Source organism: Pelophylax lessonae (assembly GCF_965119305.1).
Source record: "Pelophylax lessonae genome assembly, chromosome: 2".
Classification (NCBI taxonomy): Eukaryota; Metazoa; Chordata; class Amphibia; order Anura; family Ranidae; genus Pelophylax; species Pelophylax lessonae.
Genome location: NC_138769.1, coordinates 552,275,650 through 552,300,490, shown reverse-complemented (window position 1 = coordinate 552,300,490; position 24,841 = coordinate 552,275,650). Strand labels below are relative to the sequence as shown.

General features: G+C 44.9%; 1 protein-coding gene across 7 annotated transcripts in view; it reads right to left on the bottom strand.

Annotated features, from left to right (window-relative positions):
* Positions 1–252: 252 nt before the first annotated feature.
* Positions 253–24,841, bottom strand: part of PRPF40B (pre-mRNA processing factor 40 homolog B) — a 206,580-nt gene continuing 181,991 nt past the window's right edge. For 6 of the 7 annotated variants that reach the window (XM_082244918.1, XM_082244919.1, XM_082244920.1 and 3 more), the window contains 3 exons: positions 10,285–10,346; positions 10,034–10,201; positions 253–566 (listed from right to left, as the gene is read on the bottom strand). In XM_082244918.1, the coding sequence (XP_082101044.1) occupies positions 474–566; positions 10,034–10,201; positions 10,285–10,346 (323 nt within the window). In that variant the 3' untranslated portion in view covers positions 253–473. The remainder of the gene's footprint in view (positions 567–10,033; positions 10,202–10,284; positions 10,347–24,841) is intronic. The other variant, XM_082244921.1, reaches the window with a different exon arrangement.

The following is a 24,841-nucleotide window of genomic DNA, read 5'->3' as shown; positions in this document are numbered from 1 at the left end:
ATACCCCCTTGGACTGCCCATAGGCATAGCCAGATTTTTTTTCTGCCTAGTGTCCTACTTCTGTATGGAGCAGTATAACCCAATAGTTGGGAAGATCAGGAACTGTGTCCGTCAATGAATATCAAAGAAATGGATTTTATGGTAAGTCACGATTGGATAATAGAAATGAGCAGAGCTTCCCCTCAGATCTACAGCGACTGCACTTCCAAGTGCACTTGCAGTGCCCAGTGGATTTGCTTTTATTTAAAAAACCCCAAACTATGTTTAGTAACACAGTACAAAAAGAAGTAACTAAGAACTGCAGAGAAGAAAGCAGTATCTGCACTCTGAATACTATTGAACTCCGCTGAATTTAGTTACGGCATCTGACTGCACTATGTTACTAAATAAAATCAGTGACGTGCCAAGCACATTTAAAGGTTTCAACTCGGAAAAGTCGTTTTGGGTGAACAGAATATCATAAGCATGTCTATCTACTGATCATCGTCCAGCTGCTGTAGTAGTGTTCGTCGTCTTTTTTCCAGCTCTCCTTCACTGAGCTCGCTCTCTGATGTGTCCCATCCTGTCTGAAACATAGGCAGGAATGAAAAACAGAAAGAATGGGTGATGTTAAATAGAGGAAAAGCTATTTTTACCTTGAGAACAACAAAGTACTACATTTTACAATTTATATCTAAAGCCAAAACTTTTTTTTTTAAATTTCGATAGAGAAAAGTAGCCTTTTTTTTTTTTTTGCAGTCTGTCTTACAAATTAAACTGTGGCCAGGACAAATATAGAGGCTAAACCTCTAATCTCTCTAAAAAAAAAAAATACTTGACAGAAGATCTAACCCTTCCCCACTTAATTGAAAAAAAAAAAAAAAAAGGTTTTGGCTATAGACACTATAAAATAAAAGTTTTGTAAATATAGACACTACATGCAAAGCAAATTGTCACACCAAATGTTTCCCAACCCCAAAAGATCTCTTATTGTTTCAATTTCTGAAGTGTTGCTGTAAACCACCTTCGAACAATACAATTTTGTGATATATATAAGTTTTTTTTTTTTGCACTAAGTATTACATTTTCCCTATAAATAAGGTAGGTGGAACGCTGAAGAATTGATGCTTTTGAACTATGGTGTTGGCGAAGACTCTTGAAAGTCCCTTGGACAGCAAGCAGATCAAACCAGTCAATCCTGAAGCAAATCAACCCTAAATATTCACTGGAAGGAAACATCCTAAAGCTAAAACTCAAATGCTTTGGCCACCTAATGCAAAGAGAGGACTCATTGGAAATACCCTGATGCTGGGAAACATGGAAGGAAAAAGGAGAAGAGGATAACAGAAAACAAGATGGATAGATATCATCATTGAAACAATGAACATGAAGTTAAGCAAGCTACGGGAGGCAGTGGAGGACAGAAAACCCTGGCGCGTTATGGTTCATGAGGTCACAAAGAGTTGGACATGACTGAACAACAACAATAACATTTTCAGGACAAGCTGTACCCCCATCGTCTAAGGTCCAAGCAGTACTGGGGTGACCTCAAACAAAATCGGGTCAACAAGAAAAGAGCAGCTGGTCTACATGGAAAGGTCATATGGGTAGGGCTGAACTAGGATTTGATTCCACATAGTTATGAGAAAATAAATATGGTACATGGTAGCTTTGTATGCAAGGAGAATCGAGGGATAAAAATTTATATCCCCCCACCAAACCTGCAACGAGGAGTGCATATACAATGGAGCCCAAGACTCAAGCTCAAATCCCACCTAATTGTAAAAAAAAACCAAAAACGGCACCCCCCCAGACAAAGGCTAAGGGGGGACTTGCTGAAATCTGCCTTTCCTGAGCCTTAAAGAGTCACAGTACTAGAGAATGCCCCTGATCCAACAATGCTTCAGTCTATAGAGCAGCAGTCAGGAATCTCATCAGGACAGTGAATAACATTTGCCTGGGAAAACAAAAGCAAGGAAAATCACTAGAAAGGTCTTCCTTTAAGCCTCGTACACACGCTACGAATTTCCGCCGACCAGTCGTCCGTCTTTTGTCCAGAGTGCGTGTCTGTTGGTTGGAATGTGCTCTAGACTGCACACAAATTTTCCCGTATGACAGAATTCTACTTCAGAAGTGATGTCATGTGTTGGATTGCTTTGTATGTGTTCTTTCTCTCTGAGCATGCCTAGTCTTGCTCATAAGATTTTTCCCCATCGAAATCTGTACTAATGAGACAAAAATCAGACGTGTGTTGATGGAGGACAAAAATTTTATAGCCTGCACATCAGGATTTTGTCAGCCGAAAAGTCGGAGTCGGCTGTCGAAAGCACCATACTAACAATCCGAAAATCGGCAGATCGGTCGTCGGACGAATTTTCCCTTCCGAATTTCTTATCGTGTGTACGGGCCTTAAGTCTGCAAAGCAACCAAGGAGGTAGGGTCCAGAGCCAGGTGAACAAATCATTTGGAGACCTTAAAGCAATCTCTGGTACAACCAGATGATTCCTGATTCAGGAAACTACCATGTTCAGTATGCAGATGGCCCAGAGTATTATGGAGTCCTCCTCTGACAAACTCTACCTGCAACACAGGATCTGGAGTACATCATGGACTGCTCTCATGTTCAGAATCAACCAGCTGTGAAATACTGGCCTTCGTGAGGCATTTTAAAGGAATGTAGTGGACAGGACTAGAACACAAGGTTTTATCCAAGTATCTACACAATTTCTTGTAACGGCAAAATCTCTCCTACCTTCTTTTGATTCAGTAGTGTTTATTGGTATTTTGGAAATCTAGACATACAGGGCAATATAGAGAAAGTGTCATAAAAGTCACTGTATACACAATTTACAGCAGGTAACGCAAAAAACGACAGAATGGCAAACAAACATTTGCCGGGTACCTCTTCTACCTTTTTTTTTTAATTATCTTTTTATTATTTCAATACATAGAAAACACACACTTATAACTGCCCTCTATTGGGCGGACAATACATACATTACCAAAACAAGGGAAGGGGGAGAAAAATAAATAAATAAAACCCCAGATAGTCTACCCGTTGCTCAGACATATGATCTATTATGCCCAACAAATATGGTGATATATTCCAGGCATTAAGTCAAAGGTTCCATTTGACCCGACCAACCCTACTTAAAGGGTCCGCCCAGGTCATCAGATACCGTGGACATACTATCAATCCAACAGCTCCATACCTTTTTAAACTTAGCCGGAATTCCCCTGTTCATGTATGTGGCTTTATACATCGAAAATGTATTATTTATAATTGCTTTCCAAGCCTGTATTGTGGGTGGTCTAGATTTTTTCCATGAGAGAATTATTGCTTCCCTTGCATAGAACGGTAAAAACGTCAGAAGAGTACGGGTAGCATTTTTATATGCACTAAACCTAAGAGACATACCTCCACCATTGGCTGTACCAAAATAGCTGTCACCTCAGCTACACATTCCATAACTCCCCTCCAAAATGCCTGGATCTCCACACATCCCCAAAAAATATGGTCAAAATCTGCATGGACCGAAGAACACCACCAACAGTTAGGAGACTGTCCAGGGTACATTTTCGCCAACTTGACCGGGGTATAGTAAACCCGGTGCAAAAATGTATATTGGATAAGATGATCTCTGGAAGATACCAGTCTGGACAAATTTATGTCAAATTTATGTCCCCTATATCGTGCCAATCATCTCCGTCCAATTGCGGGGATACCCTCTCCCACACTGCACAGCAGCACACGAGGTGTTCCGAACCATCCTTAAGTAAACGTTTATATATAGTAGACAATGTTTATACCAAGGGATCCTTCCTAAGAATAGATTCCATCTCACCAGGACAAACTTGAAAACCCGCTGTATCAAATCGAGCCTGGAAAGCATGTCTAAGTTGGAAATAACATAAAAGATGGGAATTGGGGAGATTAAACCTGTCCTTTAAGACCTCAAATTGCAGTACCCCCCCCCCCCTCCCCAACAATATCTCCCAACCTCCTAGATCCAAGTAGGTTAAAAAATGTGGCAATGGAGGGTTCCTCCAAAATGGTGTATAGGTTGAAATTACTCACCCACCCCCATCTCCTCATCGTTACTTGCCACTTCCCATGCTCTCACCGTTGCCCTCATAGAGATTGTAAAATGATATGGTGCCCTAGAGCCCCGCATCCCAAGATATGACAAAGCCTCATAGGAGCCAACAATAGCCGCCTCTAAGGCTATAGCCGCATCGCCGTCCGGGCTACTGAACCACCTGTGTACAAACACTAGCTGGCCCGCCAAAAAATATCGGTAAAAATCAGGGACCGCCAATCCCCCTTGCTTCCAGGGCTGCTGTAAAATCTGTAGCCTAATCCTGGGGTGCCGACCCTTCCATAGGAAATTGGTAATAAGGCAATCAATCTCTTTAAAGATATATTTCAGAATCTACACAGGGGAATTTCTAAATATATACAAAAAAGTGGCAAAAATTTCATTTTAAGTAGATTATTTCTGCCTATAAGTGTTAAAGGCAACTTTTGCCAAGATTGTATCTGGTGCTTAAGCTGCTGCTGCAATGGAATAAAATTTTAAAGTTAAAAAATCTGAAACTGAATTAGAAATATATAGGCCAAGATATTTTACCCTATCTACTTGTTCAAGTGGGCACGAACCCGGGACTCTACACCCTGGGGATGGTACTTTCAATGGGCGAATATGAGATTTACTCCAGTTTACCTTTTAATCCTGAATATTTTGAAAAAGAATTCAAAATATCCAAGACTGCCACTAGAGAAGATTCCGAATCACGTAAGCAAAGAACTATATCGTCCGCATAAAGTGCAATTTTCTCTGACAATTTACCCACTTGGATCCCCTATATCTCCTAAGAGTTTCTTAGAGCCATCGCCAAGGGTTCCATCATTAAAGCAAAAGGGCCAGGGGATAATGGACAACCTTGACGGGTTCTCCTTCCCACTGAGAAATTTTCTGACAACATGCCATTTAACTGTATTGCAGCTGTAGGGTGTTAATACAGGATATCAATCAATTTCCTGAATTTAGGCCCGAACCCAAACTCCTGAAGTACAATTGCCAAATATCGCCAATCTATAAAGTCAAAGGCCTTTTCAATGTCCAAAAAGACCAATACCCCACCACTGGATAGCTCTGGTCCCAACTGGGTGTGTAAATACCCTTCTCAGATTAATGTCTAGTTTTCTTTTGGCATAAATCCAGTCTGATCTGAGGTTACAAGATGATGAAGAACCTTCATCAATCTGGTAGCTAAGGATTTGGCAAGGATTTTAGCGTCCACATTTAATAACGATATAGGTCTGTATGAGGTACACAGAGAAGGTTCCTTGCCCATTTTAGGTATTACTACAATATGCGGAAGAGTACCTTTTCGGAAACAATCCGCATAAAGTCAGAGCAGCCTAGGAACTAGAATTACAGTGTATCACCTATACCATTCCACCCGCAGGCCATCCGACCCTGGTGCCTTATCGGCAGGAAATTTTTTAAGCTCCATAACTATCTCATCCTCGCTTAGATCTACCTCTAGAAGTTTCCCGGCATCCTTTGACAACGTACGCAAATTTAACGCCTGCAGGATACCGCGCAGCTCCTCAATATCATAGGGCGGTAAAGAGCTATAAAGTGTACTATAGAAGGACCTAAAAATCTGCAATATATCCTCCCTATTTGTCAATACCTCCCCAGTAGGAGAAGCTATACACGGGACTACAGTCTGAGGAATACTGGTTGCTGTGAGTAAGGTCAACAATCTACCATTCTTGTCGCCCATTTCAAATGCATTGTATGCCTTTTTTTTGCATGGAAACCGAAGTGAGATTTGAGTAATATAGCTGTAGTTCCCTCCTTGTGGAGTGGCAGAGCCTTTATTTTCCTGCCAAAAAAAAATCCATATGTGTCTTCAACATTTTCACCACTGCTGGCTCCACAATCCAACTCGGCACCAGATGCTAGGGTCCCCTGAGCCCACCAAGCCTGAATTGCAAAGTAATCTGCAAAGGGGTATGGTCAGAGACCCCCCCCCCCAGGTAGGTATATAGCGTGCGAGACAAAGGGCAGAAGAGAGGCTCCAGCAAAAGCCATATCTATTCTGGAGAAGGAGGCATGCACCGGGGACAAATAAGAATAATATATTTCAGTAGAATGCCTCCACCGCCAGAGTTCGGTAAGGCTGGCCGTCTCTGTCCAATGTCTCAGATCATGGTTGGTTGCCCGGCCTGGATTTGAAGTATCCAACGAATAATCCAAAATATTGTTAAAGTCCCCCACAACCAACACCTGGGCTGGGAAATATGGTGCCACCTTCTCCAATAATTCATATAGAACCTCACTAGAAAATGGAGGAGGAATGTATACCCCCACCACCACTAACCGGTGGGAATATACATTAAGTGCAACTATCACAAACCGACCACCAGGGTCAGTAATAATCTCCTCTACCGTACTCTGTAAAGATTTATGTAGAAGAATAGACACTCCCCTAGCATATGTAGAAAATGTGGCATGGGTAGCCCTAGACACCCATGGATGTCTCATGGCTAAAGTTCTATTACCCAATAAATGGGTTTCCAATAGTACCATAATATGTGGGCGCTGAGAGCGCAAATATTTGAGAACCAATGCTCTTTAAATTTAGAATTCAATCCCCGAACATTCCAGGAAATTATTTTTATATCTGATACCATACTAGATGCCATTAACATATAGAATGAAATAGGTGCCTGATACAATTAAAATTGTCCAAGGCCATACATGTCCACATTACCTTTTGACTTATCAACTGAGCAAGAAGCTGAAAAAAAAGGGACCCCCCAAAATTGCCATCCAAACCCCCCCTCCAAAAAAAAAGAAAAAACCCCAAAAGAACCCCCCCCCCCAGGAGTCCATCCCTGTCCTACCAGCCCAGTTGGCCACTCGGCTGTATTACTTGAAACCCAAACCCCAAAAAAAGAGGGGATAAAAAAAAAACAAAGAAATTTCCTCCGGCCCCACTTACGATCCTGAAAGCACAGGATGCAAAATATTACAAGTTTTTTAAGCTTTATTTCTTTACCTGAAAGTTAATGAACTAATTCATATTTCGTGAATTGCTATTTTCAGACAATCCAAAAAAAAGAAAAAAACAAACACAAAAAAAAAAAAAACCCGTCCAAAGATCCGATTCGACCCGAGCACACCAATCCAGTCAATCCTCAAGAAGAAAAAAAGATCCTCAAAATACAAAAAGAAAATCCTTTACCTTTTCCTCCTTTTTCTTTTTTACCTTCTTTCCCCGAATGCTGTGCCCAAACAGTAGAGCTGTACACAAGCTATAGTACCGTTTATAGGTCCATTTTTTTTCTTCTTTTTTTTCCCTTTCTCATCATCTTCATATATTTCAAAGCCTTCATAATCTTCCTGAAGTAACGCCATATTTAGCCAAGCTTATCAGGATGTCAAAGAGTTTATCCAATCAGATACACCAGCTGGAGATTCAAAAAACTTCACGTCTTACACAGTCGACACATAACTTACTTTGATATAGCATACCATATTTAATGCCTTTCTCCCTCAACTGCTTCTTGACCTCAACAAACAACCTCCTATGCCTCTGAATCTCTTGTGAGAAATCAGGAAAAAAAAAGACTGTGGCATTTTGATACTTAAGTTGAGAGTGTTTCCTGGCTTCAGCTAGAATTAAGTCTCTGTCCCTAAAATTCAATAATCTCACCAGGAAGGGCCTTGGAGGTGCGTTCTGTATTATTGGGCCCATAGGAACATTATGCGCCCATTCAACACAGTATGCCACTGATGTTTCAGTCAAAGCAAGAGTGTGAGGACGTGAGGGGGAGAGAGCTTTGACTCCCGCTTGTCAGTATCCGCATCAACCACAGGATAGAAGCGATCTGAAGCCGCCCGCCCGCCGTACTGCCTGACAGGCATGCATAGCTGGCTTACCGGTGCACTGCGACTGGGGGTTCCCCCCTGCTGATTCATGCCAGCGAAAGGCCAATTATCCAGGAAGCAGCCTCCGCCGAAGCTGAGATAATCTCAGGCGGTTACACGAGCAGCAGTCAGCTGGTCAGCTGAAGCCCGAGGAACCCACTCCGGTCAGGTGGAGCTGAGACATCTCATGGAGACTGAGTCAGAGCGAGAGCAGGATCTAGAGCCAGAGAGAGAGGTGGATGGGGGTGACTGCCCTGCATCGGTTTCTGCATTAATTCATGCATCAATTCCTGACCTTTCTCCTGTTTCAGATGTGATAGACGTCGCAGCAGCAGCTTCATCAAGTCAACCAAGGCTACCAGGTACAATGATGGAGGGGGGACACCTCTGTTATTTTAGCGGCCATAGAAGCCATTAAAAGTACCCTAATGGGGGAGATAGACAATCTGACCCTAGAATGTAGCCTAATTAGGAAAGATTTGGATAAGTTCAGAGGCCGGTTAAACGAGGCAGAATCCCGTATTTCCAGCATTGAGGACTGTGCAGCAACATCAAATAGAGATATCTCAGACTTAAAATATACTGTGAAAATACTAAAGGCTCACTCAGAGGATACTGAGAATAGGCTCCGTAGGAACAATGTGAGGGTAGTGGGCTTGCCAGAGGGCGCAAAAGGCCAGCAACCAGCTAATTTTGCAGAGACTTTCTTTTAGGAGGCTCTTCTACCTTCTTAATAGGAAAGGCATGTTCGTGCCATAACACTGCCCAGCAATGTCCGGTGTCCTGACCAGAGAATGATCCTGCAATGTAGAAAGAACCACTTGTTCTAGAACATATCCAGGAGATGAGTGTTTTCCAATGACAGGAGAATTCTGATAGGGACAGAGGTCCTCGCTAGCCCCAGAATTGGAGGACTGATTCATCAGGCCAAGAACTACCTGATCCTCAGAGGCAGACAATTCAGTCTGTGTAAAAACCTAATCCACAACCACAAATGGAAGGGCTGAGGTCAGAGAATAGTCTGGAGAACAGAGGGCGCATTAGAGAGGTCCTGCAACAGTTTAGAAGCAGGTAACTCACTGACCAAAGGAATGAGACATTAGGGCAAACATGCTTGAGACCCTTCAACTGAAGAACCATATTGGTTAGAACTGTCTAAAGCTATTAGTATTGTAGTGCAGATTCCTGACGAAAAGAAATCCAGCGGAATCTTGGAGGCATTAGGGGCATCAGGAAGACGTTGATCTCTAGAGCCCATGGTAATCATTTTCCCCAAAGAAAGTCACCTGAGTGTCCCAAAGGTCCACAATGGGGTGCTATGACAAGGCATCAGGGCAAACAATGGAGCCATCATCCTGGAGAGCACTTAGGGTGGATGAGTGAGACTGAGGTGTCAGAGCCTTGGAAGGGCAATGATCAGCAAGAGCGTTTTCTAGATGACTGCAGGGAGGAACAGGGATGGTGGATCTGATGGATACCAAGCACAACTGATGGCCTTGTATGTCTTAAAAGAAACAATTGCTCTGGAGAAGAGAACCATGTCAAGGTTGGGATACAGCTCCTGAGCACAAACTAGCACTTGAACTAGAAAGGGAATTTTAGGTCCATGAGACCTCAAAGGAACAGAGATAGGTCTGCTGATCTCTGCAGTGCTACATAAATTGCTAGTGACCCATAGTGCAATAAGCAGTCAAATACTGATGGAAATGTCAAGAGGAAAGGAAATCTGGTGAACAAAAACAGAAGTGGTCCATCACCGAAGGACAACAGCAAAAACTGGAGCCTCATGGAGTAGGCAGGGTTATATGGCTACACGGGGGGCAGTCCCAAGAAAGTTTTTGGCAGTGTCCAATCATCTAACTCATGGTCTAAGAATCAATTTCTGCTGCACTGTAGGGCAGTTAGCCAATCACAGGTGTCATAAACAGCAGTAGGAAACGGCATATTCCTGCCACTGCCATTCAAACTGGGGTAAACCGCTTGGGCAAATGTATCCTGACACTTCTCAGATTCTTTGTTGTTAAATACAATCATCCAAAATGAACCAACTCCTATTTAAGTTTAGCTGTACATACTTGTGGTCCTGTACAGAATTACTCACTTACTTTCTCATTTTTTGTGGCTTGCCTAAATGATCTGCGATGACCGTCTGCAGTCTCCACCTCCAGATCTTGGTCTCTGTCTTTTGCTCTCTCTTTCAGTTGCTCGCCTTCCTGATCTCTTTCTCTCTTGTTTTTTTCTTTCTCATTTTCTGATTCACTTTCTGGACTGTTCTAAAAAAGAAAATGCAATTCTTTTTTGATCCCTTCTCCAACATAAACCGTACACCCAGCTTTCCCCATGTCAGTAGGCTCACCGATTTGTGCCTTTTCTTTTTGCTCTTCTTCTTCTGTCTCTTGGATTTCTTGGTGCTATGTTCTGAGAAAACACAAGTGATATCAGTAAGAATGCAACAGCATCCCCTGGATCAGCAATCCTACAAGGCTTTCTACAACTCATACTTCCACATGACATTCCTTGCCCCTAGACATGAGAAAGAGAAGGTATTGGGCAATGTGCCTGGGCTGATCAGGGTTTGTGTTTGAAAACCTTATAATTTATCAATTTTATCCAAGAACTCAGCTCATATTTGTTTAGAAAATCACAAAAAAGCGGATAAAGTGCTGCCCCTTGGCTGAGGAAATGTCCTCTTCCGGAGCCCACTTCCATTGGGACAGAAAGTGAAGGTAAAATCTTAATGGAGGTCCTGATATTTCTAATTCTACTTAAAAGAAACCTCAACAGGGGGGCCCGGCCGGCATGTGAATGGGACCAGACGTGCGGCGCTTCAGCTTCGAACCTTCCGGCATCCTTCTTCATCCTTGGGCACCTTTTTTTTTGTATTTTTGTGTTCCTGCCTTTTACACTCAGTCCCCCCGCGGCAGAATAGCTCGTCTCTGGCCGTCTGCGCACCATGAGGACACAGGCTGGTGCTCCCCGCCCCTCTCCTGCCATGGCCATCTTGGACACGAGGCCTGAACCCATGTCTGCGGCAACAGACCTCTCCAGGGGATCCTGTGGCTGATGGCCCCACAACTGCAGGGAGCTTGGCAGCTATCACTGCCTCCAAAGAGACGCTCACAGCCAAGATGGATTTCCTGGCGATAGACATTGGTCTGATCAGGCAAGATCTAGACAAATTCCGCTCCCTCCTGTTGGAAGTGGTGGACCGTATATCGCGGGTGGAGGGAAATGTTCAGGATGAATTCCACAGACCTCCACGCTTTACAGCTACAGGTGAGAGTGCTCAAGGAAAAGGCAATAGACATAGAGTATCATCTCTGCCGCAACAACGTGCAGAACCTGGGTTTACCAGAGCCTGGAGAGAGATCAAGACCAGACGGAGTTCACCGAAATCTTTCTGGCACAAGCACTGTCTACTATGCATGCTTAATTATCTAGACCGTGATAGGATCCTGGCTTCCAAAAAATCAACAACGTTGAGGTTTGTTCACAGAAGTCTGCAGAAGCCTAAGAGAGAAGGGTATCAAGATTTGGAAACCTAGCAGCCACCGAGTCATGGATGGTGACCTTACACGGTTCTTTTAATCACCCGACACAGCTTCCATTGGCTGGATACTTGTTAGGTCCAGGATCTACTTACCCTTTACAGTGATGTCCAGTTGACATTTTTGTCAAACTTCAAGTACACAAGTTTTCTAAATTTTTTTTTTTTTCATTTATTTATTTTTTTGGCATATACACATTTCTGCTGTCTTTTGGGGGGGTACCATTAGGCAGGCAAGTGTTCCACGGGGTTACCTTCTCATTTATGTCTATGGGATGCTGCTGCACATATCCTTACATAAAGAGAGCCCACCTAGTGGAGTTTTCAACTGCGCCATCCTGATGCTTCTACTCCAACTTCTTTCAACGGACTGCATCACTTGGGATCCCAAAGAATATTCTCCCCTTTTCCCTACTTGACGACGTGTTTTCTGGATCCCCTGGTCCATCTACACTGGACACAGTGTGTTGATTGTGGCCATTTTAGTTAACCGTTTTAGTATTAAGTTTCCCTACCTGCTGCCCTTCTTGTTCTTGAATGGGGTCAGGTATCGGGTATGGATAGGGCTTACACTGTGGTGCTTTGGTTCTTTTTTCGATTTTTGTTTTTCTTTTGATTTTTTATCATTATAATGTCATGGTGTTGGCTTGTACTCTTTGCTGATCATCAGATGTTCGCTTGCTCTAGATTTTTTCATGCCTCCAGTACATTGATTCTCTTACTATTATGGCCTTGTGTACCTTTGTAATGATAAAAGTTGTATCCTGGAATGTCAGAGGCTTGAACTCAAAATCCAAAAGGGCTATATTGTTCCAATATCTTAAACCTCAGGCCTACCTATATATTACTCCAAGAAACACATTTCATGAGAAGCACAATTATGGCGCTGACGAATCCATGCATATAAAAGACTTCATGTCACATACTCCATTTACGCCGGGAGAGTTTCAATACTCCTCTGCAAACCTTTGCCTTGTGTAATTGATAATGTGCATACTGGTCCTTATGACAAATATGTGATTGTGGTGATGAGGTTATGGCAACAAAAGTATGTGATAGCGGCCTTATATATTCCCCCTCCATTTTTACCTTTGCTGCTATATACCATACTACAAGATAACCCCCCATTGCCCTGCTAAATTGTTAATTATGGGAGATTTCAACTCCACTTAATTTGGATTGGCCTACCCTGCTAAAAGCTTTTCGGGTGATCTATCCAATTGGGCTCTGGTTGCCAGTCTCACCAAAACATGGCGATGGGAACATCCTACGGTACAAGCATACTCCTGGTTTTTCATCCACACAAAAAACCTCATCCCGCATTGATTTGGCTTTTGCCAACTCCTCCCTTCTAATGGATGTCCATGAAGTTATTTATTTATTCAGTGGGTTATCTGACCATTGCCCCCTAGAGTTAGTTATTCGCACTCTAACCCATCATAATGGGTCCCTGTGGCATTTGGGAACCCACCAGACCTCCCACCCACATATCTCTGGAAAAACACCCCATGCTTTGCAGGAATATTAATGTGGGTTCTTTCTCTCCAGACTTTGAATGGTATGCTTTTAAGGCTTTTACAAGGGGTACATTGTATTTACTCAATAAGCTGTTAAAATTGCTGAAAAAAAGTGCTGAAAATTTTGAATTACTTGAATCTGCCAAGAGGGAACTTCATCTGAATCTAGCCAAGGTCACAAGAATGGACCTTTTTTAAATGAAAATGTTCTTTGAGCAAGGTGATAAGAACAGTTGGCTCCTAGCTGTGCTATCACAGCATGAAATTCCCCTCACATTGATTCCTGAACCTAAATCCCAGTTTGGCAGTGTGATTACTTCCCCTGAAGATATACTGGAAAAGCTTAGATCATATTATACCCATCTTTATACTTCTTCATTACCACCAACTTTTTAACTGTCAGGCAGGTACTCACTAGTGGATTCTGTCGCTCTTGGCTGGTTATCAGATGAGGAAAATGGGATTTTTGAATTACCGTAAAATCCATTTCTCTGATGTTCATTGACGGACACAGCTCCTGATCTTCTTAATCAGTGGGTTATACGGCCCCCTACAGGAGTAGGACACTAGGCAGAAAAAAAGTCTGGCTACACCTATGTGCAGTCCCAGAGGGTATGCGCTCTCTTTGCTATAGGTACTCTGTTTTGTTACAAGCAGTGTCAGAAGAATTACAACTCCACCAAGGGGTGGTTGCTGTGTCCATCAATGAACATCAGAGAATTAGAATTTACGGTAAGTCAAAAATCACATTTTCTCTTTCGTTCATTGACGGACACAGCTCCTGATTTTTCTTAACCATTGGGACATCCCAAAGTAGTGTTAAACATGAGGGGTGGGAACAAACAGCGAAAAAGAAATTCCCAGGGCTAAATAAATTATAGCCAACCAGGTAAACAGGAGCTCAGCCAAAACAACTGGAGCCCAGCTGACAAGAACAATAAACCCTCAAAGAGGACCAGGTCCTCTAAACAGCAACCTGCAAAACCTTGTGGCCAAAGGAAGCATCCGCAGATGCCAACACATCCACTTTTATACTTTATAAAAGTGTGGACTGACGACAAGGTGGCCGCCTTGCAAACCTGCATCACTGAAGCTTGATTACGGAAGGCCCAGGAGGCACTAAGCGCCCTAGTAGAGTGCGCCTTGACAGAAAAATGAGGAACCTGACCCTTGATGGAATAGGCCTGAATCACCGTCTGTCTGAGCCATCTGGAAATGGTCGCAGAGGAGGAAGCGGCAACCCTTTCCAAAGCCCATCCGTAAGCACAAATTGTGAGTCTGACTTTCTAAAAGACTCCGTAGCTTCCAGGTACACCCTAATTGCCCGGACCACATCCAAGGCATGCAAGGCAATTTCCTATTGATGTTATAGCCTGAGACACAGGGAAGGCAACACAATGTCTTCATTCAAATAAAAATCAGAGACAACCTTTGGAAGGAACCACGGACAGGGGCAAAGAACCACCTTATCTCTGTGAACCACTAAGTAAGCTGAACGACAGGATAACACCACCAATTCAGACATCCTGCACGCAGAGGAGATAGCCACCAATAAGGCCACCTTCTGGGACAGCGTAAGCAGGGGAATCTCCCAAATATTCTCAAAAGGAGGGTTCTAGAGGACTGAGAGCACCAATTTGAGGTCCCAAGGCAGCAACGGAGTCCGCACCGGAGGGGCCAAGTGCCTAACTCCCTGAAGAAAGGTACACACCAGGGAGTGTGATGCCAGGGGCCGTTGAAAGAAGATCACTTGATAGTGATCAAGGCCAGTTTCTGTTCAACCCCGCCAGTTTCTGTTCAACCCCCCCCCCGTTGAAGGAAGGTCAAGATACGAGCCACGACAAAGAGCAAGGATGAACCCCAAGAGACTCACACCACGCAATGTACGTCTTCCACGTACGATGGTAGATCTTTCTAGAAGTAGATTTCCTAGCTTTTAACAGCGTTCGAATCACCGACTCAGATAAACCTCTGTCCATCAGCACCTGGCATTCAACAGCCAAGCCGTCAAAGCCAGCGACTGTAAAGTAGGATGGAAGATTGGTCCTTGGGACATCAGATCCTCCCTCGGAGGAAGCTTCCAAAGAAACGTTGGTGACCAGCTGCACCAGATCGGCGTACCAAGCCCGGCGAGGCCAGTCCGGGGCCACTAAGATGATCGGAATCCCTTCTGCCTCGATCCTGGGTAGAAGTATTGGCAGAAGCTTAAGAGGAGGGAAGGCGTAACGTGATACTGACCCCACGGGGCCACCAGCACGTCTGTGGCGTCCGCCAGAGGATCCCGTGACCAAACCACAAACAAACCTTTCTGTTTTTGCACAGACAAACCTTTCTGTTTTTGCCGAGACGCCAACGGTCACTGGACGCTGGTCCAATACCGGTCGACTGAGATAGTCTGCCTACCAGTATTCCACCCTGGGAATGTGTATGGCGGGGAGGACTGGAACAAACTGTTCTACCCACCTTGCCGGCTACCTTCAGAGCCGCCGGGACACTTCTTGTGCCCCCCTGGCGATTGACATAAACCATGGCCTTTGCATTGTCCAATTGAATGCACAATGGACATCCCTGAAGAAGATCCGTCCAATGTTCCAGGCACAGTCTGATCGCTGGGCATTCCAAGACATAGATCGGTAGTCTGGACTCTTCCAGTGTCCAGACACCATTAGCAAAAGTTTTGCTGTGGATGCCTCCCCAGCTGTATAAGTTGGCATCCGTGGTGACCACTGTCCAATACAAGGGGAGGAAGGATTGGCCCAGCCGAATCGCTGGAGAACGAAGCCACCATATCAGGGAATCTTTTGTTCCCCGGCTCAGCTGGATCCAATTGTCCAGAGACTGCGGATTCTTGTCCCATTTGCCCAGAATCTCCCTTGCAGGGACCTCGTATGGAACTGTGCAAACGGAACCGCCTCGAAGATAGACACCATCAGGCTCGGCATCCTCATGCAAGTCCGCAGTGATGTTCATCTGCTGGACAGCAGGAGACGAATTGCAGCCTGCAGTTTGTCCAGAGGAAGGAGCACTCTTGCTGAGGCCGAGTCTAGAGTCAGACCCAGATAGTCCAGCTTTGTGGACAGAACCAGAGCAGACTTCTGAAAATCCAAAAATCCAGCCGAACTCCCTCAGTTTGTATGGTGTGATCTCCGGGTTTTCTACCAGAGCAGTAGGAGACTCCGCTTGCAGAAGGAGGTCGTCCAAGTAGCCTATTACCATGATCCCCCGTTGGCGTAACAATGCTCGCACAGGGGCTAACACTTTTGTGAAGAGCTGCGGAGCAGAGGCGAGACCAAAGGGTAATGCTCCTCTCCCACGGCAAACCAGAGGAAGCGCTGGTGACCGGCACATATTGGAATGTGAAGGTAAGCATCCTTGATGTCGATAGGGGCAAGAAAATCCCCCTGGTGCAGGGATGCCACCACCGTGCGAATGGACTCTATTCTGAACTTCTACACCCACACAAAGCAGTTCAGTGTCTTGAGGTGCAGGATTGGACGCACCTTGCCTTCCTTCCTGGGAACAGAAAACAGGTTTGAATAAAAACTTGAAAATGTTCCAATGTCAGAACCGGGATAATCACCCCTTGAAGTAACAGGTCTTGCTCCACCCCAAACAGACCCTGTAAGCGGTCTGGGGAAAGGTGCAAGTTGGAAGGAAAGAACCTTGCCGGGGGTAAGAGCGAAACTCGATCTGGTAGCCAGACCGTTTGACTTTGTCCACGGGTCCGAAACCAGCGAAGATGTCCCCCCACCCCGATACAGGTGAGGGCGCACCTTCATGCAGAAGGAGTCTTGTCGGCGGGTCTGTAGAAGCCCGTGCTCGACTTGCCAGACCAAGTTCACTTGGATCCACCAGAGGAGGCCCTGAAAGGCTTTGATCCCTTGTCAGTCGCCCCAGAAGGACGAAAAAACGTCTTATGAGCCAAGAAGGAAGGCCCATGTCTATGACTTACTAGCCTACTCCCCCCCCCCCCCCCCCGTGAGACCGTTAATGATGTCATCCAGGGTAGCACCAAACAGGCGATCTCCTTGAAAAGGAATATCACTCAAGGCTTTTTTTAGACCAGCATTTTGAGCCAAAAAATACGCAGAAGGACCACTGCTGAAACAGAGAGCTTAGCGACTAGGGGAGCCGCGTCCAAAGAGACATTACAGATTAACTGCAGCCCCTGGACCAATTGGTCTGCCAGCTCAGCAAAGGAAGGGGGAGCTGCTCCCCCTCCAGGTCACAACGTAAAAGTTTAGCCCACTCGGTCAGCATTTGCGACACCAGTGCAATGGTACATAACGGCCTCATTGCCGAACCAGCCACAATGTACATATTGCGGGCCACAGCCTCCACCCTCCTGTCAGCCAGATCCTTAAAAGCCGGGGACTCTTCAACCGGAATCATTGTTGCCTTGTTCAATCTGAGACCGGAGGGTCCACCACCGGTGGAACAGTCCACTTTTTAAGAAGGGACACCTCATAGGGGTACCACATAGAAAATCGCTTAGGGACCACAAGGGGGCGCTTTGATCGTTTCCACTCTTTAGCAACAATTCTGTCAATAGGCGGGGAAAGGAAACCCCTTTGCTGCTCTGGATGGCTTGTGAGTGCCAAAGGGAACCGACGCCTCCATCGCAGCTTCAGCTACGTCCTCCATCTTTAAGGCCTCGCGCACAGATACAATCAGTGACTTCACCAGCGCCTTTTCGTGCACAGCTACAGGAGTGGAGGAATCATCCTCACTATCTGAGAACTCAGGATGTGTGGTCGCAGACGCAGCAGAGTAACCCACGTTTGTGGATGCCAAATCAGATTCAGGATCTGAGGAGACAGATGAGGCAGGGGGGGTAGGCGCTTTTTGCTAGCTCATCGCCCAAAAACCACCTCCACCTGGCACACAAAGGACTCCAGGACCGCCGTGAGTGCGTCAATCTATGGCTGGGACACAGAGGGCCCCGCAGCCTCTGAGGGGGGATCAGGTGGGGTAATGTGCTCCATAGACTCCATGAGTCAATAGGGGGACCCCACAAAAAAGGTGTAGAAACACTGCTAAGGGACACCCCCACTGCTCTGGCAGCACCACTCAATCGCCAGTAACAGAGCACCTAATCGATCCTCAGCAGAGAGGGAGAGGACCCCACCAGACTCGCCACCCAGCAGAAACAGGCACCTGCAGCCACCAGGATAATCTGCACTCAACATTCGGTGATCAAGAAGTGAAAAGATCCAAGAGTCAGCACCAGGAGATGAGGAGGGGCTCCCACTGCCAAAATCACCACCCATAGGGCTCCACTATCATGGCTGCCGCTATTTTCAATGGCAAAATCACTGCAAAATGGCTGCCGGACTACACAAATGTGGCTGCCATGCATTGAGCACACAGGCTACAGCAAAATGGCGGCACCACAAGACTCCCAGGGACCCAGGAGGGATCCCTAGGCCTCAGAAAACGAGACAGGCAGGAAGGGGGGCCCCTGGCAGGAGCCACCAGCAGGAACACCCCCCCCCCTACAGCCAATCGCCGGCAAAGCCCCCCCCCAATCCAGGAGGTGGACCAGGCCACCCCACAGCCCCAGCGCAAGTGAAGGGGGGGTGGGGAGAGAGATGGCCCACAGGGACCACAATGGGGGTGCCTAACAGAAAGGAGGGGAACCCTGGGGTCCGACTGTCCAAAGGAGTAGAGCTGCACGATTCTGGCCAAAATGAGAATCACGATTTTTTAGCTTGGAATAAAGATCACGATTCTCTCACGATTCTCTGTGTAACAAAAAAAAATTGGGATAACTTTACTGTTACGTTTTTTTTTTTTTTTATTCATTAAAGTCTATTAATTGCGTTTGAAAGACTGCTGCGCAAATACAGTGTGACATAAAATATTACAACAATCGCCATTTTTTTCTGTAGGGTCTCTGCTAAAAAAAATATATAAAATGTTTGGGGGTTCTAAGTACTTTTCTAGCAAAAAAAAACTGATTTTAACTTGCAAGCAACAAATGTCAGAAAAAGATCCAGTCTTTAAGAGGTTAAACTTCCTTTCTCCCTGGCAGAGGGAAGAAAAAGATACAAATGTAATCATTTTTGTTTATAGTTACTGGGAGACTTTGGTTTGCTGGGAGGCTTTTTTTTTTTTTTTTTTCTTCCACAGCTGTTCTCCCTGCTATGCAAAGAATCGAGCATATCTCAGGGTTAGATCGTCAGGGGGGGTGAATCGAGATCGCGATTTTCATACGATTAATCGTGCAGCTCTACAAAGGAGTGGCCCATGTCCACCCCTAAACCCTCCATGGGGAGAGGGGGGGACAGCTACTTACCATACTAGGAACCAGGTGGGCACAGCTCCAGACAGAACCTCCTCTTCATCAAAATGGGGGGCTGTCGGCCAGGAGGAACGCTGCAAAAACCCTGTTGTATGCGACAACGCGAGTCGTTTAACTCGCAGGCCAGCCCCTCTCCGGCGAGGCTATATCGCGGCCGAACCTAGCGCAGAGCTGAGGTCTGCGTGCACTCGTTGGCAAGACTGGGGTGACCACTGGATCTAGATTATCCAGCCCTTTGCCCAGTCCAGCAATTGATTGTAGATCTCACAGGAAAAAAAAATCTATCTGAAAAGAAAAAAATTGCCAGGACCAGACATCCCAGCAAGGAACTAGGTGCTTACTCCTGACTAGGCAGAAAAAAACCTAGTACCTATAGCAGAGAGAGGGAGTATACCCCCTGGAACTGCCCATAAGCGTAGCCAGACTTTTTTCGGCCTAGTGTCCTACTCCTGTAGGGGGCAGTATAACCCAATAGTTAAGATTAGGAGCTGTGTCCGTTAATGAAATAAAGAGAAATATCCATTTTAGTACGCCCAATCTCTGCGGATGAGGTCCTCATGGTCCTGCGGTCCTTTTCTACTGGGAAGGCACCTGGACAGGATGGTTTACCCATAGAATTTTATAAAACAAACGGAACTCCTTGCCCCATGTCTGGCGTCACTATTTACCTACTGCCTAGCTGCCGACAAGCTGTCCTCTGCCATGAGTGAGACTCATGTAGTCCTTTTTTATAAACCCTCCAAAGATACTATTGCTTGTGCCTCTTATAGGCCAATTGCCTTATCAAATTGTGACCTCAAGATTCTCACTAAGCTCCCTAGATTGAAGGTTCTTTTGCACTCGGTGTTTGATGCAGATCAAATGGGGTTCATGGCTCACGTACATCAACCTACGTAGGTTATTTACAAATATTCAAGCTCAACATTCTAATATGGGTTCCAGAGTGGTCATCTCTGGATATAGAGAAAGCGTTTGACACCGTTGAATGGCCCTAAATATGGGAAGTTCTAAGACTAATGGGGTTCCCCCTGATTTTTATACCTTGGCTGCAAACAATATATCAGAACCCTATAGTTGTGATTAGATTGGGGGCAGTTTATCACTATTTACTCTGTATAGGGGGCAACCAGCAGGGCTGCCCTCTCTCTCTGGCCCCCTTTGCAATCGCTATGGAGCCCGTGGCTAAGGCATTATGAGTTTCTCCACGCATCCGGGGGGATAAGGATTGCCTGGCTGGAGGTAATTTGTTGTTGTTCCTAAATGATGCAGGTCCCTCATTGAATGGAGCCCTCCAGACTCTGGAAGTGTTCTGTATCACAGAGTTAAAGGCTAACTGGTTCAAACCTCTGCTATTCCCAATTGACCCCAAAGCCCAAAACTCTGCCTTGCCAACATTACAATTGCAGTGGGTTGAATAATTCAGATACTTGGGTGTGATCATATCCCATTGTGCTGTTCTGTATGTACGTCTTAATCTTTTCCCTGTGTATAAGTCTATTAAGGCTCAGCTGAAAGCATGGGAGAACTTACCCTTATCCCTGTTAGGGCGCATAAATGTATTAAAGATAAAAATACTTCCGAAATTTACTTATCTTTTTAAATACTTCCCTCACTGGATTCTGAAATCCTTTTTCTCCCAAATGTGGGGATCCCATCCTCCAAGATACAAATTGGCCACTTTGATGAGACCCACCTCCAGGGGGGGTTTTGCCCTCCTGGACTGTCACAAATATTTCTAAGTCACGCAGTTGGTAACGGCTAGGTGGTGGCGTGCCCTGACCTGTCCAATACCTCCACGATTTTGAAGGTGATGGTGCTGAACTCTTTGGAGGCACTCCAACATCTTCTTTTCCAAGGTCCCAAGGCCCCTTACCTCTTAACCCACCTATGGTTACTACTCTCAAGGCCTGGAAACTTTGGAAAGGGGGTATAGTAATACTATATCCCCGAAAACTCTGTTGTGGTGCAATCCAAATTTAGCTAATTTCTATACATTACCAGATCCACAAGTTTGGGCCAAGCATATAATTAAACTGGTTTCCCAAGTAGTCGCAAATCACTCCCTGCGGCCCCTCACTTCTCTTTCTGCTGCTTATAATGTTCCGGCCTCTTACTTGTTCAGATACTTTTAGATGTCCCATGCTTTCGGCTGCCAATTCCCACATGCCTCCCAACAGTTGAAACAATCTTACTATTTGCTTCAGACAGAATGCTCAGAGAAGCCTATTGGTGCGCAGTCATGTTGGAACAGGAAGGGGCCATCCCCAAACTGTTCCCACAAAGATGGGAGCATGAAATTGTCCAAAATGTCTTAGTATGCTGACGCCTTAATAGTTTCCTTTATTGGAACAAAGGGGCCAAGCCCAAGCCCTGAAAAACAACCCTACACTATAATTCCCCCTCCACCAAATGATTTGGGCCAGTCCACAAAGCAAGGTCCATAAAGACATGGATGAGCGAGTTTGGGGTGGAAGACGTTGACTGGCCTGCACAACCTGACCTCAACCCGATAGAACACCTTTGGGATGAATTGGAGCATAGACTGTGAGCCAGTCCTTCTCTTCCTACATCAGTGCCTGACCTCACAAATGGGCTTCTGGAAGAATGCTCAAACGTCCCCATAGACACACTCCTAAGCCTTGTGGACAGCCTTCCCAGAAGAGCTGAAGCTGTTATAGCTACAAAGGGTGGGCCAACTCAATATGAAACCCTACAGACTAAGACTGGGATGCCATTAAATTTCATGTGCGTGTAAAGGCAGGTGTCCCTGGCCCTTTACACGCCCTATAGGTTTTATTGAGGAAAAAAAAGCACATTTTAATCATATTGGAATATACATGATGGATTTGATGACAGTATTTGTATTGACAATTGTATCTGTGAAGTCCTATTTTTGCATGTTTATCTTTGGTTCTTATATATACAGTGGGTATAGAAAATAATCACCCCCCCACCTTAAAATAATCACATTTTGTTGCTTTGCAGCCTAAAATGAAGACAGGCACAGTTTTTGTTTTATCCAGCTGTATTTATAGCTTATAACATCCAAGTGAAAGATGTAACACCAACATGTCAGAAAAAAATTCAAAATCAGAATTACTGAGTTGGAAAAAGGATCACCCCCTTGTGTCAGTATTTTGGTAAACCACCTTTTGTTTTACAGCCTTTAGTCTGTTGGAATTTGTCTCTACTAACTTTGCACATCTAGACTTTGCAATATTTGCCTACTCTTCTTTGCAGAACTGCTCAAGTTCAGTTAAATTTGATGGTGACCGTTTGTGGACTGCAGTCTTCAAGTCATTCCACACATTTTCAAAGGGGTTTAAGTCTGGGCTCTGACTTGGCCATGCAAGAACATTGACCTTTTTATCCTTCAACCACTGTGTGGTCATTTTTGTTGTGTGCTTTGGGTCATGGTCATGTTGGACATCTTCTTCCCATTGACAACTTTCTGGTAGAGGGCAGCAGATTTTCCTCAAGAATTTGATAGTATTTTGCCCCATCCATTTTTCATTCTATCCTGGGAAGTGCTCTGTTCCCTGCTGCAGAGAAATACCCCCATAACAGGATACTACCACCTCCATGCTTTACTGTAGGAATGGTGTTATTTGGAGGGTGAGTTGTATTGGATTTACGCCAGACATATCAGTTGGGGATAAGGCCAAATAATTCAATTTTAGTCTCATCTGACCATAACACCTTTTCCATGTGATCTCAGAATCTTCAAGGTGGTTACATGTGTCCTTTCTTGTGGAATGGCTTTTTCTTGCAACCCTCCCACACAAGCCCCATTTGTGGAGAATTTGTGATATTGTTGTCACATGCACACAATGACCACTCCTTTAGCGTTGCTAAAGGCCTCTTGGTAGCCTCTCTGACCAGTTTCCTTCTGGCTCTTTCATCCCCTCCCTTTCATCCAGGGAGGGTCTGTGTTGTACCAAATACCTTCCACTTCTTAATAACAGACTTCACTGTGCTTCTAGGCGTTGATAAAGCCTTTAAAATGTTTTATATCCATCTACTGACTTGTGCCTGTCCACAACTTTATCCCGGAGATCTTTTGAAAATGCCTTGACATCCAAAGTTGATTGTTTGCTTCAGTTGCAGTACAGGGACTAAAATCCTCCAGGAAAGCTCTTTTCATGCTGAGCTGATCAAAATGACCAGAGCTGATCACAGTTGAAAGTCAAATGGTTTTGTGTGCCATTGAGAAGGTGATTAGCTACACCTGATTGAGTTTACAATTCATTTTTAGGAGAGGGTGATTCTTTTTTCAACTTTATTTTTTTCTGACATGTTGGTGTTATATCTTTTACTTGGATATTATAAAATGCAATGAGTAAATAGAGCTGGATAAAAAAACTGTCTGTCTACATTTCAGGCTGCAAAGTAACACAATGTCATTATTTTAAAGGGGGGGGGGGGGGGTGATACTTTTCTATGCCCATTGTATAGGAATAAAGGTAATTCCCCATAAGGAATTTAAACATGAATTCTTTACCTGCAAGAATAACCCGTTCTCTCATCAAGCCCTGCAGTCTCCTATACCATTAAAACCTATTTTTGGGATAAAGATACCCCCCTTCCCCAACTGATGGCAGCATTAAAATATCTATCTAAATGTCATTTTTATTTACCTTAAGTCACAATCACATGACACTTCAGTCCTGAACTCTTTCCTCTTCTGTTTTATTTCTGGTGGGGTCTTTTTTGCACTGTCATTGGGTATTGACACGGGCACTTCCTATTGACTGTCCAGCGGTGAGGCTCCTTCAGGATCCAGAAAAGGAGACCAGTCGGTGAAGTAGGATGGGTTAAAGGGGGTGGGATAGGGATCATATTTTGCCAGGAGTGGGGCTTTGATATATGCAATGAATCAGTGAAAAAACATTATAGTCCTGTAGTAGAGTTAGGTAGCATTCACATTTTACAGGGCACTTTAACCCCCTTCCCACCCAGGCCAATTTTCAGCTTTTAGCGCTGTCCCACTTTGAATGACATTTGCGCAGTCATGCAACACTGTACCCAAATAAAATTTCTATCATTTTTTTCACACAAATAGAGCTTTCTTTTGGTGGTATTTAATCAATGCTGGGTTTCTATTTTTTTCCTAAAAAAACAAAAAGGATTTTCTTTGTTTCTGTCAGTTCATTTTGTACATGTTATTTTTCTCCTTCACTCATGTGCGCTGGTGAGGCGGCACTGATAGGCTGCACTGATGAGGAGGCACTAAAGGGTACTGATTAGGTGGCACTGATGAGGAAGCACTAATATGCCGCACTGATAGGTGGCACTGATGAGCACTGATAGGCGGTGCTTACTGTTAATGATAGCCGGCACTGATGGGTGGCACTGAAAGGCAGCTCTGATTGTTGTCCCTGATGGGCACTGCTGGGGCTGCACTGATAATCAGGGCACTGATTACCTGTACAGGTGTCTCCTGCGAAGAGATGCGCTGATTGGCTCTCTCCACCTCACACTGTCAGTGTGAGGCGAGGAGAGCCGATAAACAGCACTTCCGTGTTTACATGTGACTGGCTGTGAT